The sequence below is a fragment of the Apodemus sylvaticus genome, chromosome 15, assembly GCF_947179515.1.
Source record: "Apodemus sylvaticus chromosome 15, mApoSyl1.1, whole genome shotgun sequence".
Taxonomy (NCBI): Eukaryota; Metazoa; Chordata; class Mammalia; order Rodentia; family Muridae; genus Apodemus; species Apodemus sylvaticus.
The window spans coordinates 67,033,794-67,049,825 of NC_067486.1; the positions used below are offsets into that span (position 1 = coordinate 67,033,794).

General features: G+C 48.0%; 1 protein-coding gene across 1 annotated transcript in view; it reads right to left on the minus strand.

Moving 5' to 3' along the window:
* Positions 1 to 12,407, minus strand: part of Slc12a8 (solute carrier family 12 member 8) — a 130,924-nt gene extending 118,517 nt beyond the window's left edge. The window contains 2 exon segments of the mRNA XM_052158005.1: positions 6,427 to 6,618; positions 12,264 to 12,407. Coding sequence (XP_052013965.1) covers positions 6,427 to 6,618; positions 12,264 to 12,365 — 294 coding nt within the window. The 5' untranslated portion in view covers positions 12,366 to 12,407.
* Between the last annotated feature and the right edge of the window lie 3,625 nt (positions 12,408 to 16,032).

Consider the following 16,032-nt stretch of genomic DNA (forward strand, 5'->3'; position numbering starts at 1 on the left):
CCCTCAGTAAGCATTCCACTTACCTGCAGTGCTATATGATTAGCAGGGTTCAGGTTCTACTATTGTTTCATGGTTATAAATTTGACTCCTGCAGCAAGAATACCAACATCCTTTTAAAACAAAATATTTGGACTGAGAAGCCATCTCAGTGAGAAGGCTAATAATGTTCAGAGCCCAAGGAAAAACCTGGCCGGGTGTGGTGGTCAGCAGAAATCCTAGCACCCCATTAGGAGGCACATGAAGGGGAGCTCCAGGGATTCCCAGCCTGAATTAGTGAAGTCTGAATTCAGCAAGAAGCCTCTGCCTCAATAAATAAAGAATAACTGAGGAGAAAACCAATGTCAACTTCAGGCCTTCACACACATGCACACATGCACCTATACACAGGTGAACACATCACAAATACATGCTAAAAACTTTAACTTTTGCATCACCTCTTCAATATCCTACATTTGCAAAGCGTGATGCACACACTTGGTGAATACTGTGTGATACGCCGACTTTCAATGTCAGTGTCTGTGGCCGACATTACTACTCTATCGTCTCTCTCACTTTAACTCAGGTAAATCTGGCTGGGAGACACCCTGTGGACTTGGCCAGCCCTGACCACACGACACATTATCAACCATGCCGTCTTGCTGCTTAGTTAGGAAGAAGGAAGTCTGAGTGAGTCTCTAGGTGAACACAGAGAAGCTTAGGGACTCTCCCCCAGCCAGGGTTCTGTAGAGGAACAGCACCAATGGATGCACATGCAATTACAAAACGGATGTATTGGCGTGGCTAGCACAGTCAGAGGCTAGGTAGTCCCGCGATGGCCATTTACAAGTTGGGAAACCAGGCAAACGCATGGCAGCTAAGGCTAAGCTGACGAAAGCCTCGGAACAAGAGGAACAAAGATGCAGCTCCAGTCTAAAGCCAAGGGTCTGGCGGCTCCCTGGAGGTCACTGGAGTGGGTCTGCATTGAACGGCCGCCAAAGCTGGCACCTGCGGTTCATGGTGGCGGCGTGTAGCATTCATGCACCTGCTGAGGAAGACTTCATCCTCCGCTCTGACTTCCTCTGAAATCTGATCCTCGCCTTACAGACTGAGGCACCCACAGCCAGGACAGCTCTTGGTCCCTCTCTTGTTCACCCTCGTAGACACAGCAAGAAGTGGGCTTTACATCCTCTGCATCCAACCGAGTTGAGAGTCAAGGTTAACTATCAAGTCAGGGGTGAGGGCACTTGGCAACATCCAGACTAGACACTATAGTGAGATCCAGAGCTGGGAGAGGGAAGAGCTACCACCCCAGCAGAGACTATGGCACTGCCTTTACATTTCTAACAGGCAGGCACAGCCATCTCCACGGAACTGGAATGCCTGGGTACATTTGGGTTGTGGTCAAAAATACCTTGTACCCAGTTACAAAGTGAGCCCATCTGAGTGAAAAGTGCAGTCTGTGCATGAGCTCCCACGCACAGGAAGTATATTCCCTTCCAACTCAGAATTCAAAGCCTTAGCCTACATCCTGCTTGGGACAGCTGGCGCAGGGCGGGTCTGAGCCCCAGGCCTTCCTGGAGCGAGCCAGCTGTCCTAAGGCTGGGAAGTTGCTCTTCCTTGGAAAGGATTACTGGGTTTCTGTAAACATTCCCAGAGCTCATTATGGCTGAAAAGTGTTTTCATTACCTTCTGACATTTATAATAAGGGACTTTTCTCTTTCATTACTCTTCTCAACATGGAAACCTCTGGGGCTCCCTGCCACATAAGGTGGGGTGGTCGCCATTTTAAAGAGAAGGGGCTGTTTTCTTAGGATAGAACCTCCAGCCCAGGGTATTTGTTTTGAATGAATCAGATGTTCAGGAGGCCTGAGCACCAGAAGGAAGCTGGGTGCTCCTCCCCTGCACACCCTCGGTCAGGCACAAATCCTAATCTAGGCTGCGGCAGGCAGTAAGGATTGCTCCTCCCACAGGGAAAGCTCTAGGCCTCCTTCTGCTCCTTGACTGTTGGCATAGGGAATCCAGCACACAGTGCATTAGCCACGATAAATGTTTTCACACAGTCAACACTTCCACATCCAAGTAAGGAGCCCAAAGAGGCCCCTCAGATCGACACGGGTGAGTAGAACAGGGACACAGGAGGGTTTCTAGCTGCCCTTGGTCATGGTCTGGTCCCATAGGGTAAGTGGCTAGCCAGGCCTCAGAACTGAGACAGTGAGGTTTGTACAAAGGCATGTGCATATATAGGAAGTGTGTATAGGATGTAGCAAGTTTTTTTTTTAAGTTTTTGTTGTTTCATGTGGGTTTTTTTATTAATTTTTATTTTAGTAGATGAGTGCTTTGCCTGAGTGTATGTCTGTGTACCACTTGGGTAGCTGGTGCCAATGCAGACTAAGGGATGGAGGGAGGGAAATCCCCTGACCCCCCTGTGGGTGCTGGGAATCAAATACAGCTCTTTTGGGAAAGCAGTCAATGTTCTTTTTTAAAGTCATGATTCTAATCAGGCATTAGAGGCTTTAGGCCTATAATTCTAGCACATGAGAGGCTAAGGCAGAGGCTCACCATGAGTTCAAGGTCAGCCTAAGCTACAGAGAAAAAAAAAGACACAAAGTCGAGTGGGTAAGGAACAGGGGTGAATCTAGGAAGAGTTGGGGTATGTTTGAATATGATCAAAACACACTGAATGAAATTCTCAAAGAACTAATAATAATAGTTTTAAAATATAGGGGCTGGCGATAGCTCCTGGTTAATAGTATATATTACATATTACAGAGGACTCCAATAATTCATCCAGCTCCAGGACTCCAACGCCCTCTACTGGCCTCTATGGGCCCTGCTCTCATGTGCTCAATGCCTCACCAACACCCTCACATAGACATAATTAGACATAAAAATACCCAGGCATTTGCCCACATCTTTAATTCCAGAACTCAGGAAGTGGAGACAGACACATCTCTGTAAGTTCAAAACCAGCATGGTCTACACAGTGAGTTCTAAGCCAGCCAGGGCTACACAGTGAGACCCTGTCTCCAAAACAATGTTGGGTGTTTGATATGTGACATGAACTGAGAAAGAAGACTATGGAGGTGGAAGGCCACAGGAAGGAAGCAGGGAGATGGGGGAGCAGAAAGGCTGGTAAAACAATTTCACAGGAAAAACATCACAATGAAAATCATAAGGGGCTGAAGGGATGGCTCAACAGCTAAGAACACTGGCTGTTCTTCCACAGGACCCCTGGTTCAATTCCCAGCACCCACGTGCCAACTTAAACCTGACTTTAACTCTACTTCCAGGGCTTCTGACATCTGAAAAAGACATACATGCAGGTGAAACACCAGTGAACATCAAATAAAAATAAATTATATATTTAAAAAAGAAGAAAATCTAATAATATTTCACTATAAGGATTAAATAAAAGTTATGGATAAATCTATCTTGATTGGTCAAGAGGAGAAGTTAATTCAAATGACTGAAGTAAGGGATGAAAGAAGTGCTACTACTGCCAGACTTAGAGAAATAAAGAGGAGTACAGAGAAACAAAACAGGAAATCAAGACACTTCTGTGCAGGGAGAGAGGATGCTAATATTCAGAAAATTTAAACAAGTGCAACCAAGAAATCCAGGATGAGATAGTGGCCATGATGTGTTCTACTCAGAATTTATAGGGTTAACACTAACCCCTTATACATATTTCCATAGACTAGAAGAGAGGGGAACCCTGACCTCCACCAAGTAAGTTCTTACAGCAGTGTTAACACCACACCCAAACCAGACAAAAGCATCTCATGGCAGCTGCAGGCCAGCATCCCTGGAAGTATGTGCCAGCATCCTCTCAGCAAAGATGGAGCAGATGGAACCCAGAAGCCACTATAAGAACCATAGGGAAGGCCCCTGGCAAGAGACCCAACCCAAAGGAGCTCAGACAGCCAAGGACCCTCCAGCACTGACCACAGGGACTGCTGACAGAGGCTCAGGCCCTGAAATTTCTCAGCCATGGCCACCTATGCTGGGTAAACTTTGTGAAGACGCTTCCTTCCAGTCAGCCCAGCTAACAATAGCTAGGAAACCCAGCATCTTCTCCTCACTTGGGGTATTCAGCCCCTGTCCTCATCTGTCTGCCCAGAGAGTGTGGAAAGTGAAGCTGTCTACATGACAGCCTGTAGCCACTGTGGCTACAGGACAGAACAGGAAAGTATCTCCCTACAACTCATAGGGTGGCAAAGCACACTGGTGATGACTGCTAACCACATGAAAATGGTGGTCACAGGGGCAATGTATGTATCAAACTCTTTTGGGTCTTGTAAAATTTGCATTGATTAAGCATTTTCCCTCATGTGAAAATCCAGCTTCAAAAAGGCTCCAAAATCTGAAAGTTGGTAGGGATTGTTTGTTGTTTGCTATTTTTTCTATAGTGTGAGAGCTTTGGTTTGCTTTGGTTGGGTTGAGTTTGGTTTGGTTGGGCTAGGCTGGGTTGGGTTGGGCTGGGTTGGGTTGGGTTGGGTTGGGTTGGGTATGGGTGGATTGGGTTTGATTGGGTCAGGTTTGTTTCTTTGGGTTGGATTGGGCTGAACTGGGCTGGTTTGGTTTGATTTGGTTGGGTTGGGTTGGGTTGCATTAATTGGGTTGGGTTGGGTTGAGTTGATTTGGGCTGGGTTGGGTTGGGCTGATTGCGTTGGGTTGGGTTGGGTTGATTGGGTTAAGTTAGGCTAAGTTGGGTTGGGTTGAATTGGGTTGGGCTGGGTTGAGTTGGGTTAGGTTGGACTGGGTTGGGTTGATTGGGTTGGGTTGGGCTGGGCTGGGTTGGGTTGGGTTGATTGGGTTGAGTTAGGCTGAGTTGGATTGGGTTGAATTAGGTTGGAATGGGTTGGGTTGAGTTAGGTTGGAATGGGTTGGGTTGATTGGGTTGGACTAGGTTGGGTTGATTGGGTTGGGTTGGGTTTGATAGGGATTTTCAGTTGTTTTGGGTTTTTTTTTTTTTTTTGGTGTGGTTTTCTTTTTTAGAGACAGAGTCTTACTATTTTGCCAGGCTGACCTGGTGGTCACAACCCACCTGCTTTAACCTCCCAGATGTTAGGATTATAAGCCTGGACCACCACACCCAGCTTCAAAATTTGAAAATCATGAGCCATGCTCAATATGATATTCAAAAGTTTTGGATTTTTGGAGCATTATGGATTTTGAGTTGTTTAATTATGGATGTTCAACATATAGCATATTTATTTCCAAATCTTTCTCCAGTAAAAATAACTGCCTTGCCAGGTGGTGGTGGCACACACCTTTAGTCCCAGCACTTGGGAGGCAGAGGCAGGCAGATCTCTCTGAGTTCAAGTCCAGCTTGGTCTGCAAAGTGAGTTCCAGGACAGCAAGGACCATAGACAAACACTGTCTCGAAAAACCAACACACAAAAAAGCAACTGCCTTCTCCAAGCAAGTAGTGAAGTGCCTCCCATGCTCCTGTCCTACACACAACATGCACAACCTCACATATGCACACACTCATACATATCCCCATGCATGCATACACACCCATACTCATGTACACCCTCACACAAACACACACTCATATCCATACACACACCCACACTCACACACTCATGCACATCCTCACACACACACAATGCACAGTCACATACACTCATACACATTCATCACATACTCATGCACACTCACACACACACAATGCACACTCACACCTACACACACATTCATCACACACTCATGCCCTCAGCTCTGTGCTATTAGAGAATATGCTGTATTTATTCTGATGCCTCTGCTGCCTGCCTAAAATGAAAAGTAGCAACCCCCCCTTTTTTTTCTTTTTAACTTGTTTTTCAACTACCCACTACCCTTTGTTTTTCCATAAACCCCTTTTAGGTCCAAGCCACACTTACAAAAGCTACTTCTCAATGTTCCCGTGTTGTCTTCCCAGCATCAAATCCCATTCCTGTGTTTCAGTTAAATAAACTCTAGGTGAGCCTTGGAATTTCTCCTCACCTGCTGGTTTTCTTCCTGGCTTTGTCCACTGCAGTGTGGACTTCTCATTGGATTGTACTTCAGTCTAAGTGTCAACAGCGGGAGTCTGTGGCCTGCTTAAGGCCACCCAAGCCATCAGACCTGCCAGAGCCTCACCACCATAGGAGAGACCTCTGGCAGAGGCACAATGCCCACCCACAGCACAAAGTGTAGAGAGCCACCTGCCATGCACACCCCTCCAAGAAAAGCTGTCAGACCCTGGCCCTAGTCACTCGGGGAGGTCATGAGGCAGAGGTGGGAGGAGACAGGAGCTCTGGAGCTCAGGACTGGTGGTGCCAGCTCCCCCTCAGATCCCAGTGTGGTCCTCTGTCAAGTGGGGCCCTTGTTTTCACCCTTGCATCCTCAGGTCAAATGAGGAAGGGAAGAGAGACAAGGACAAATGAACAGGTAAGAAGTCAGTTCATGCTACAGTCTCACCTGTCCGAATACATACAGCAGGCCTACAGTGCCACCCATCTGCCCACCAAGCACCGAGGAGATCATGGAGTAGACGCCGCCACTGCCCATCCCGCCATGCTCTGCAACGCCAATGCCAGACAGCACAGTGATGAGGGCCACCAGGATGACGAAGGACACCAGGAACAAGCCCAGGAGCACACCTGTGTTTCCCTGCAGCAGAAGGAAGAGAGGGGTCAGAGTCAGGAAAAGCATCTCTTGGAGCTGTTTGCAATGGAAACTCTGAGCACCTCCACCCACTAGGTGATGCACAGGGCACAGGGGCACCATGAGGGACAATGAGAACAGAAGTGTACAGTACCAGGAGAGCTAAGGCCAACACCGAGTTTCAGGTAGAAAGTCCAACCTTCAAACTCTTACGACGTCATACCACATGTCATAGGGAAGGCGACTCAAGAGAGACACCAGCAGGGCTGAGAGATGAGCCGTCTCAGCACTTAAGAGCACTTGTCGCCCTTGCAGAAGATCAGGGTACAGTTCTCAGCACCCACGTTGTGACTCACGACCATCTCTAATTCCAGTTCCAGGGGATCCAGGGAATTTGATGCCCTTTCCTGACCCCTCAGGAACCAGGCATACATGTGGTACCCATATATGTGGTCAAACGCTTCTACACACAAAAGTAAAATTAAAAAAGAGAGATTCACCAGGAGCCTGCAAATCCACCATATAGGTAACCTTGACCTAGCATGAAAGGACATTCTCTCTCTCTCTCTCTCTCTCTCTCTCTCTCTCTCTCTCTCTCTCTCTCTCTCTCTCTCTCTGCAGTCCTCTTACCCACACCAGTCCCCTGCCCTTCATACTTATTCTACAGCTTTCCAGGCTAACTCCAAAGCAGCCTTGAAGACTCGGTCTTCAGGATTGTTCCTGTGGAGGCTGGCACTGGCACCTTCCTCTGAGCCCTGAAGTACTCACAGCCTAGTGCTTATCTATCTCCATACTTACTCAGTCTCTATTTGCCAAGGTCAACCCCTATCTCCAGCTAAGTGTCTATTTATAGAGTCTCTCCCCAGGTCAGCCCCATCCCCATGTGTGAGCTGTGAGAGGGAGACACATTTTCCAAGCCCCTTCATGTTCACCAGGTGTCTTAGTCAGGGTTTCTATTCCTGCACAAACATCATGACCAAGAAGCAAGTTGGGGAGGAAAGGGTTTATTCAGCTTACACTTCCACACTGGTGTTCATCACCAAAGGAAGTCAGGACTGGAACTCAAGCAGGTCAGGAAGCAGGAGCTGATGCAGAGGTCATGGAGGGATGTTACTTACTGGCTTGCTTCCCCTGGCTTGCTCAGCCTGCTCTCTTATAGGACCCAGGACTACTGGCCCAGGGATGGCACCACCCACAGTGGGCCCTCCTCTTTTGATCACTAATTGAGAAAGTGCCCCACAGCTGGATCTCATGGAGGCACTTCTCCAACTGAAGCTCCTTTCTCTGTGATAACTCCAGCCTGTGTCAAGTTGACACCCAAAAGCAGCCAGTACACCAGGCTTAGCACCCCCACGAACCTAGTCCTCACTAAATACCTGCTGGTCAAAAAAGTACACATTCCTGGAAGTGTATGTCCACATGTACACACATGTACACACATCTCAGTGTGAAAAGAGGAAGAAGGGTGTATGGGCTAGTTGTATGTGTCAACTTGACACAAACCGGAGTTATCACAGAGAAAGGACCCTCTCTTGAGGAAATGCCTCCATGAGATCCAGATGTAAGGCATTTTCTCAATTAGTGATCAAGGGGGGCACCCATTGTGGCTGGTGTCATCCCTGGGCTGATATTCTTGGGTTCTATAAGAAAACAGGCTGAGCAAGCCAGGGGAAGCAAGCCAGTAAGAAACATCCCTCCATGGCCTCTGCATCAGCTCCTGCTTCCTGACCTGCTTGAGTTCCAGGCCTGACTTCCTTTGGTGATAAACAGCAATGTGGAAGTGTAAGGTCAATAAACCCTTTCCTCCCCAACTTGCTTCTTGGTCATGATGTTTGTGCAGGAATAGAAACCCTGACTAAGACGAAGGGGAAAGGACCAGCGTAAGCCATCCCCAACGCTCACTCTCTGCATGCTTTGTAAGAGCTCAGGCAATGGAGATCCTGGAGGGGAGATCCCCCCCCCCCCCGCCAGATGTGCTAAGTGTTAGAGAGAGTGACGAAAGGGCAGAAGGGCCTTAAACCAAGCTGGAGGGCGCCCTGCACATGAGGGGTGCTCAGGGCGCATTGCTGGTCTGGGATAGGGAGCAAGATTGCAAGAAGATAGTGTTCTCCCCGTCCCGCCCCAGCATTTCGCTTCCTTGTTCTTTCTAATCTCTGTGAGTTTTTATAGACGCCCATGAGGACATTTGCATTATTGTCCTTTTTATTAGCTGTAGATCTCAAATGGACCAATTCTGGTTTTTCTCTTCCCTGCAAACTCTCCCTTCTGCTGTAACACTGTCACATAGTAGGCCCAGAAGAAAGGCCCTGTATCCGCTGTCCATTCTGAGGCCACTTGGGAGAGTCAGCCCAGAGACACACTGTTCAGCTGACACTGGAGTAACCTGCCCATGAGACCTGGCCAACTAGAAGTGCTCAGGCCCTTCAAGGATTCTGTCTCCCACAGGTTTTTTTTTTTTTTTAATTTTATTTTAAAGTATTACAGGTATCTTTGTTAATTATATTGAGCTCCTTGAGGGAATAAAACAGAGCAGGAATGAAACATAGGCCTGAAGATTTAGCTCAACCATAAACTTAGTACGAAGCCTGGGTCCAAGTCCAGAATACAAAACCAACAAAGAAAGAAAACCAAACAAAATTCATAGGTGTCGCGGGGCTGCAGCAAGGCCTGCCAAACAGACCAGACAGTGCAGCGGTAGCCACTGCCAGCCTCACACATCTGTGAGAAAAAAACAGGGGCCTCTGCACATGTGACCCAGCGTGGAGACTGGAGTAAGGGTAGGGTCCCTCAGGGGACATCTGTCTGCAGAGAGCTCTGCATGCCAACTGTGTGCAGCATGAGCAGACACGAAGCGTCTCCTCAGCCATGCCTTCTGCTACTTCACAGCTCCGGGCTGTCTCCTCGTCTATAAAACAGAGATGATATGTGCCTCACAGCTGTCAGGAAATACTAAATTTTAGGGAATTAAACACATTCACTGCACTTTGAACGCCACCTGTCACATAGTGCTTAATAAGCCTTATTTGGTACATGCTATTTTGTGATAAATGTTACACTATTATTGTTACTTATTATTACCCAGCTCATAAAGACCACACCCTCCGAATCTGCTCAAAGCCTAGACTGGTGTGTAAGGACAGCTGTGAGTTCCCTTTGGAAAGAGAATGCCAACGGCCACATGAGGATATGTGCAAAGCCCAGTTACTGCCAGATAGCAAAGGACGCTGCTGGACTCCTGGGCATGGTGACGTGCTAGACGGTACCCCTGACACAGCGCTAGCTCCCCACAATGCTGGTGCCCCCAGGACACTGGTGTCCCCAGGACGCATGCCCTGGAGCATGACATCTGAATGTTCTAATACGGACTTTGCTAATACTACACATCCAGTGACATCCTACAGAATATGTTCTTTTGTTCACACTTGAAAGCTGTCTGCATGTGAATATAAATATCTGGTTCCAAGCCTTGGGTCTTCGGAGGGGAACTGTTCCTTTAACTATTCATAAACTCTGACTCCTAGTTGTTTTTAGAGTTAATATTTTCTACTTAAGAGATGCTGATATCGATTTCGATTTCATACGATTCCCTGGATGTTTTGTCTCATTCCTGGCATTTCACATTTGTCTTTTTCTTTTCACGATCAAATATTCAGGTGATTCCAATATCAAAGATAAAAGGCAGAGGTTATTTTAGGGCAAAGGGACAGACAAGTTCAAGATGGCCCTCAAGGCCAGGGTCCCGTGCTCCTGTGTGGTCGGTGGCTCTGTGAAGTGACTCACTTCGTTTTTGAAAGTAGGTAAAAAATTTCATGTCAGTCCAAATGATCACATTAGTTGGGATTTACAAAACAATTTTTGACTAAACATGCACAGAATTTCCATTTAGACTGTGCTTTATCGCGTACTGGCCTGTCTTTAATGTACCACAGAAGTGCTGGGACATCCTTTTTTTAAGACTAGGACACTGAAGAGGTGATGACTGCTGAGAATAAGAGAAGCTCTCTCTTATTCTTAGTGAAAGTCTGAAGCCTGAGAGAGACAATCCCACGGGGAACCACGTGACGTGGCCAAGGCCTGCCACGTGGTACTTGGGTGATCCAGTAGATCCTTCACATGTGCCTGGAGGCCTGGCCAACTACTGTGGTCTCACAGGGACCTTAAGCACATGGACCTCAGACCCACAGGCCACACATGCACTGCTGTAAGTTGTTAGTGTTGGGGCAATCTGTCACATAACAATAAACAGCAAATATAACTCACACCTTCATTCTGGGGAGGAAACTAATTTTAGATAGCCCTTTCTTGTTTTTGTTGTTGTTGTTGTTGTTGTTTGGTTGCTTGGTTGGTTTGGTTTTTAAAGACAGAGTTTTTCTCTGTAGCCCTGGCTGTCCGGGAACTCACTCTATAGACCAGGCTGGCCTTGAAATCAGAGATCCAGCTGCCTCTGCCTCCCAAATGCTGGGATATAAAGGTGTATGCCATCACCACTAGCCAGCCATTTCTTAAAAAATCAAATAAATAAAGAATTAACATAGAGCTCTATCTTCTTCCTTTCTATTCTTCCTTAACCATCCTTGCATGCAGCAGAGCCCAGAGAACCAGGACTGGCAGCGATAACCAGAATAAAACAACAAAAAGATCAAATCCTGAGGCTTCCCCCAGAGGGACATTCTGCATCTAGACTGCAACAGAAATGCCTGCTAGTGTCTCAACTTTGCTCAAGTCTTAACCTGGTGACACATCTGATGTGTGTGTCTCCCACAGTATTGGCTATTCAAGGAAGGGCTCTCTGAAGGGCTCTCTTCCTTCACCTATCCAACTCAATCCAGCATTCAAGCCTCTTGCAACACCTCATGGAAGCAGCTTTCCCAGACACCTTGCACCCTCTGCAGGGCTCCACTCCTGGGGACCTTAATGCTCCTGAGATCTCTCAGTGTGAGACTACACCAGCAGAGGAACAAAGGCTGGTGTTTTACAGTCCCATTGGCACATTAGCATCTGCACACAGTAGGTATTCACTAGTGTTTAATTCTTAACTGAGTAGTCTTCTGTTCTGTTCAGCCTGTTCTAGTCTATTGAAGTTGACTGTGTGAGAAGGCACAGTTGGGGAGGTCTGGGAGCCCTGCTCTAGGGTATTTTTGCCCAAGCAGTAAAAGAGAGACCTTTGTTCCCTGTGCTAAAGATGACCTGACCATCAGAATCTAGTACAAGAGGGTCTACCCTGGACAATGAATCCTGAGAGGCAGGAGGTTGTATCTCCAACAATGCAGCCCTGTGAACAAGGCCAGGAGCAGTGTGCGAGAGAGCAACTGTGGGCATGAGGAGCTGGTGCTTCTGAGGGGCGCAGAGTGAGGTCATACACCAGGAAGTCCAGAAGGGTCACAAGCTAGAGTAAAAATCACCATCTGTCTGATCCTGCCCTAACTCTAGTCCCACCCACAATGAGCCTTGACCTCATATAGTCAGAGCCATCCCAAGGCTCTCACTGGGAACCTCTGAGGCCCAGGCCCCCCATAGTCCCGTTCTAAAAGCAGTGCCAGCTATGCCCTGTACTTCCTGCTTTGTTTCAGCATCTATGCTTCAGGAATCTAGTCTCTAAACTGTAGTATCCAAGAAGCTTTGCCCTGTCACGGGGTCACCAGCTCACTCACCACCAGCCAGCCGGTCCTCAAGAAAAGGACAACCCCGAAAATGTTGATCATGCAGGACGTGAACACACCATCCCAGGTCCCAAACAACACTGGTTCCCACATGAACAGCTGGATCTTCCACCAGGGCTGGGGCTGGGCCAGGATGCCCTGCAAAGAACACGGTGAAGTCAGCCGAGCAGCCAACAGAAAGAGGGGGAGACTGAAGAGGAGCAGGAAACAGGAGGAGAGTGAACTTAGAAACCAAAACAGCAACAAACAAACAAACAAGGGCAAAACCTTCCACCTTGGGACTGGGGAGATGGTTTAGCTAGTAAGAGTATTTGCTATGCCATCATGAGGACTTGAGATCAAATCCTCACTGCTCAGGGAAAGCTGTATGTGGTCGCCACGCACACACCTGCAGGAGAGGAACGATTCTATAAAGAGATCCCTATTTTCTCTTAGCAGCAGGGACTGTTGCATCCATACGTAGCTAATTGTTCACCAAATACCCAGCCCCTTTGCAAGTGAGATCGCGTGGCTGGGAGAGAGGTAGGTAGATGCAGTGGCAAGTTTTGCCTTGGTACGCTGGGGGCCCCACCAGCTCAGGCAGTATCACTGGCTCCCAGCAATGCATGCTCCCTTCAGATGAGGGCAGCTTCTAGCTCCTTCTGACGACTAGACACTTTTCACTTCTTCGCCTCTGTCACAAGAGTCTTCTGTTTAAAAGACTCGAGTCATTTGTTTCTCTGCCTGAACCCTGCCATGGTGCCTCCACACCTCCTTTCTTTCCAAGATCCTAGGGTCTTCAGCTGCTTATCTCAGAATCACAGATACCCATTGGTTCAGTGGGCTTTCTGCTCATTTTTCTAATTTAAAAATAACAATAGCATTTCTGCACCCCGTGCTAGCTAATTTCTATGTCAATTTGATATAAACTAGAGTCATTTTGGAAGAGGGAAACTCCACTGAGAAAATTCACCCACCAGATTAGCCTATATGCAAGCCTGTGTGGTGTTTTCTTGAATAATGATGGACGTGGGAGGGTCCAAACCCCTGTGGGCAGGCAGTCTGGGTGCGGTAAGAAAGCAGGCTCAGCAAGCCCTTAGGAGCAAATAAATGAGCTGCATGCCTCTTCTGCCTCAGTTCCTGCCCTGGCTTCCCTCTGTGACAACCTGAGGGTGGTTTGAATAGAAATGCCTCCCATAGACCCATGTGTTTGAATGCTTGGCCCATAGGGAGTGACACGGTTAGGAGATGTGGAGGAAGTGTGTCACTATGGGGTGGGTTTGGAGGTGACCTATGCTCAAGCTCTGCCCAGTGTGACACCAAGTTGTTCCCTTCTGCTGCCCAAAGATCAAGATGTAGAACACTCAGCTCCTTCTCCAGCACCATGTCTGCCTGGACCACCATGCTTCCCACCATGATGATAATGGACTGAACCTCTGAACCTGTAAGCCAGTCCCAATGCAAAGTTTGTTTGTTTGGGTTTTTTTAAGAGTTGCCATGGTCATGGTCTCTTTACAGCAAGGGAAACCCTAAGTAAGACTGCAGTGTTGAACCCTGAGATGAAATAAACTGTTTCCTTCCCCAACTTCTTTTAGTCATGGTGTTTCATCACAGTGACAGAAACTTAAGAGAAGCCCTCAAACGGAAACCGTTTACTAAGATGACAAAGAGTTTGTGCGATACTAGAACAACATAACAAAGTCAGTAGCCGCTCTTACTGGGAATTGCTTTTGTACAGGATGAGTAATTAATCTAAATTTGGGCATCAGCAGAGACCCTGGTACCCTAAAACCATGCAGCAATGATTAAGGATCCTTAGCAGAACAGGAGGGAGGGAGGTCTCAGCTGAGTCCCGAGCAGGGTCTGCAGCAGGCACACACATGGGGCACGAGCAGGCTTTAGAAGCTACTTTTGATCAACTGTGTTGAGTCTTCACCTGGGCCCAGAAGGTAAGCGAGCCTGGTATTTCTGCCTTCACCTGAGTCTGGCTTCCTTACTGGGGGTCACCTGCTCCCCTCACAGGGTGTTAATCACTCAAGGAGTGTCTGCGCCTAACCCATGCTCTCCCAAGGATGAAGGCACAGAAGTAACTAATTGTCCTGAGTCTCCAGCCACCTTGAATTCCAGCAACAGTAGCTCTTCACAGGGCACCAGATGAAGGGGATTACCCATAGTGCACCAGATAAAGGGGATTACCCATAGTGCACCAGATGAAGGGGATTACCCATAGTGCACCAGATGAAGGGGATTACCCATAGTGCACTAGATGAAGGGGATTACCCATAGTGCACCAGATGAAGGGCATTACCCATAGTGCACCAGATGAAGGGGATTACCCATAGTGCACCAGATGAAGGGGATTACCCATAGTGCACCAGATGAAGGGCATTACCCATAGTGCACCAGATGAAGGGGATTACCCATAGTGCACCAGATGAAGGGCATTACCCATAGTGCACCAGATGAAGGGCATTACCCATAGTGCACCAGAGGAAGGGGATTACCCATAGTGCACCAGAGGAAGGGGATTACCCATAGTGCACCAGATGAAGGGGATTACCCATAGTGCACCAGAGGAAGGGCATTACCCATAGTGCACCAGAGGAAGGGCATTACCCATAGTGCACCAGAGGAAGGGCATTACCCATAGTGCTGAGGATACACCCTGGAGCATAAGTGATTGTCTTAGAACCAGACTGCTCCCCTCAGACAGCAACGGCAATGGGGACTTTTTTAGATCACCTTGCAGAACCAGGCCACACTCTGACTAGAACTGCTCAGTTATGCTCACATCTTGCTCTCTCTGCCCTCAAATCTTTCTCTGTTTAAACCAAAAAGTCATATGAGCATTCCCAAAGATGGCCTTGGGGTCATTAGACACTGAGATCCTTGTCTCTCACGTGTCTGCTTCTCACCACTGTCTCTTTAACTGGGACATCAGGAGTGGGTGGCCAAGACTCCAGTTGTTGGAACCTGAACTCCCCCCCCCAAAAAAAACTCTATAATTTATAAATGCAAAGAGAAGGCAGAAAAAAAAAAGCAAGAAACAGGAGAAAATCTAAGACCCAGAGTCACAGGGCCTGGTTCTGTGATGACTGAGAACAGATAACCCAGTGACCTCAGACAAAGCTGGATAACGCTGCTTAAAACAAGAGCCCAAAGGTTGTTCCTTCTCCCGACCCCACACTAACAGACCAAGCAAGGGCCTCCAAGCAAGTCCTGCTGACTAGAGGGAGGGAAGGGACAGAAGACGAATGGAGGGAGGGAGGAAGGACAGGGGAGGGATGGGGAGGACGGGCACGGGAGGAATGGGGAGGAAGGGACAGAGGAGGAATGGAGGGAGGGAGGAAGGACAGGGGAGGATGGGGAGGAAGGGACAGAGGAGGAATGGAGAGAGGGAGGAAGGACAGGGGAGGGATGGGGAGGACGGGCACGGGAGGAATGGGGAGGAAGGGACAGAGGAGGAATGGAGGGAGGGAGGAAGGACAGGGGAGGATGGGGAGGACGGGCAGGGGAGGGATGGAGAGAGTTTGGATATTGGGAGGTCAGGGCATTAGGTCAGGGAGGAGGAACTAGTTGGAGTGTTTCATAGCACCAGGGGTGACTACTGTCCGCAAAGATTTGTTACACATGCGCAAAGAGAGGAGCTTAAAGGTTTCCAGCAGAGAGAACAATTGGTGTTTGACATGGATGTGCTAACCACCCCTATATGATCATCCATTGTGTATTTAAATAGTATTGCACTGTACCTCATATATGTGTCTATGTTTCGTGTTAATTA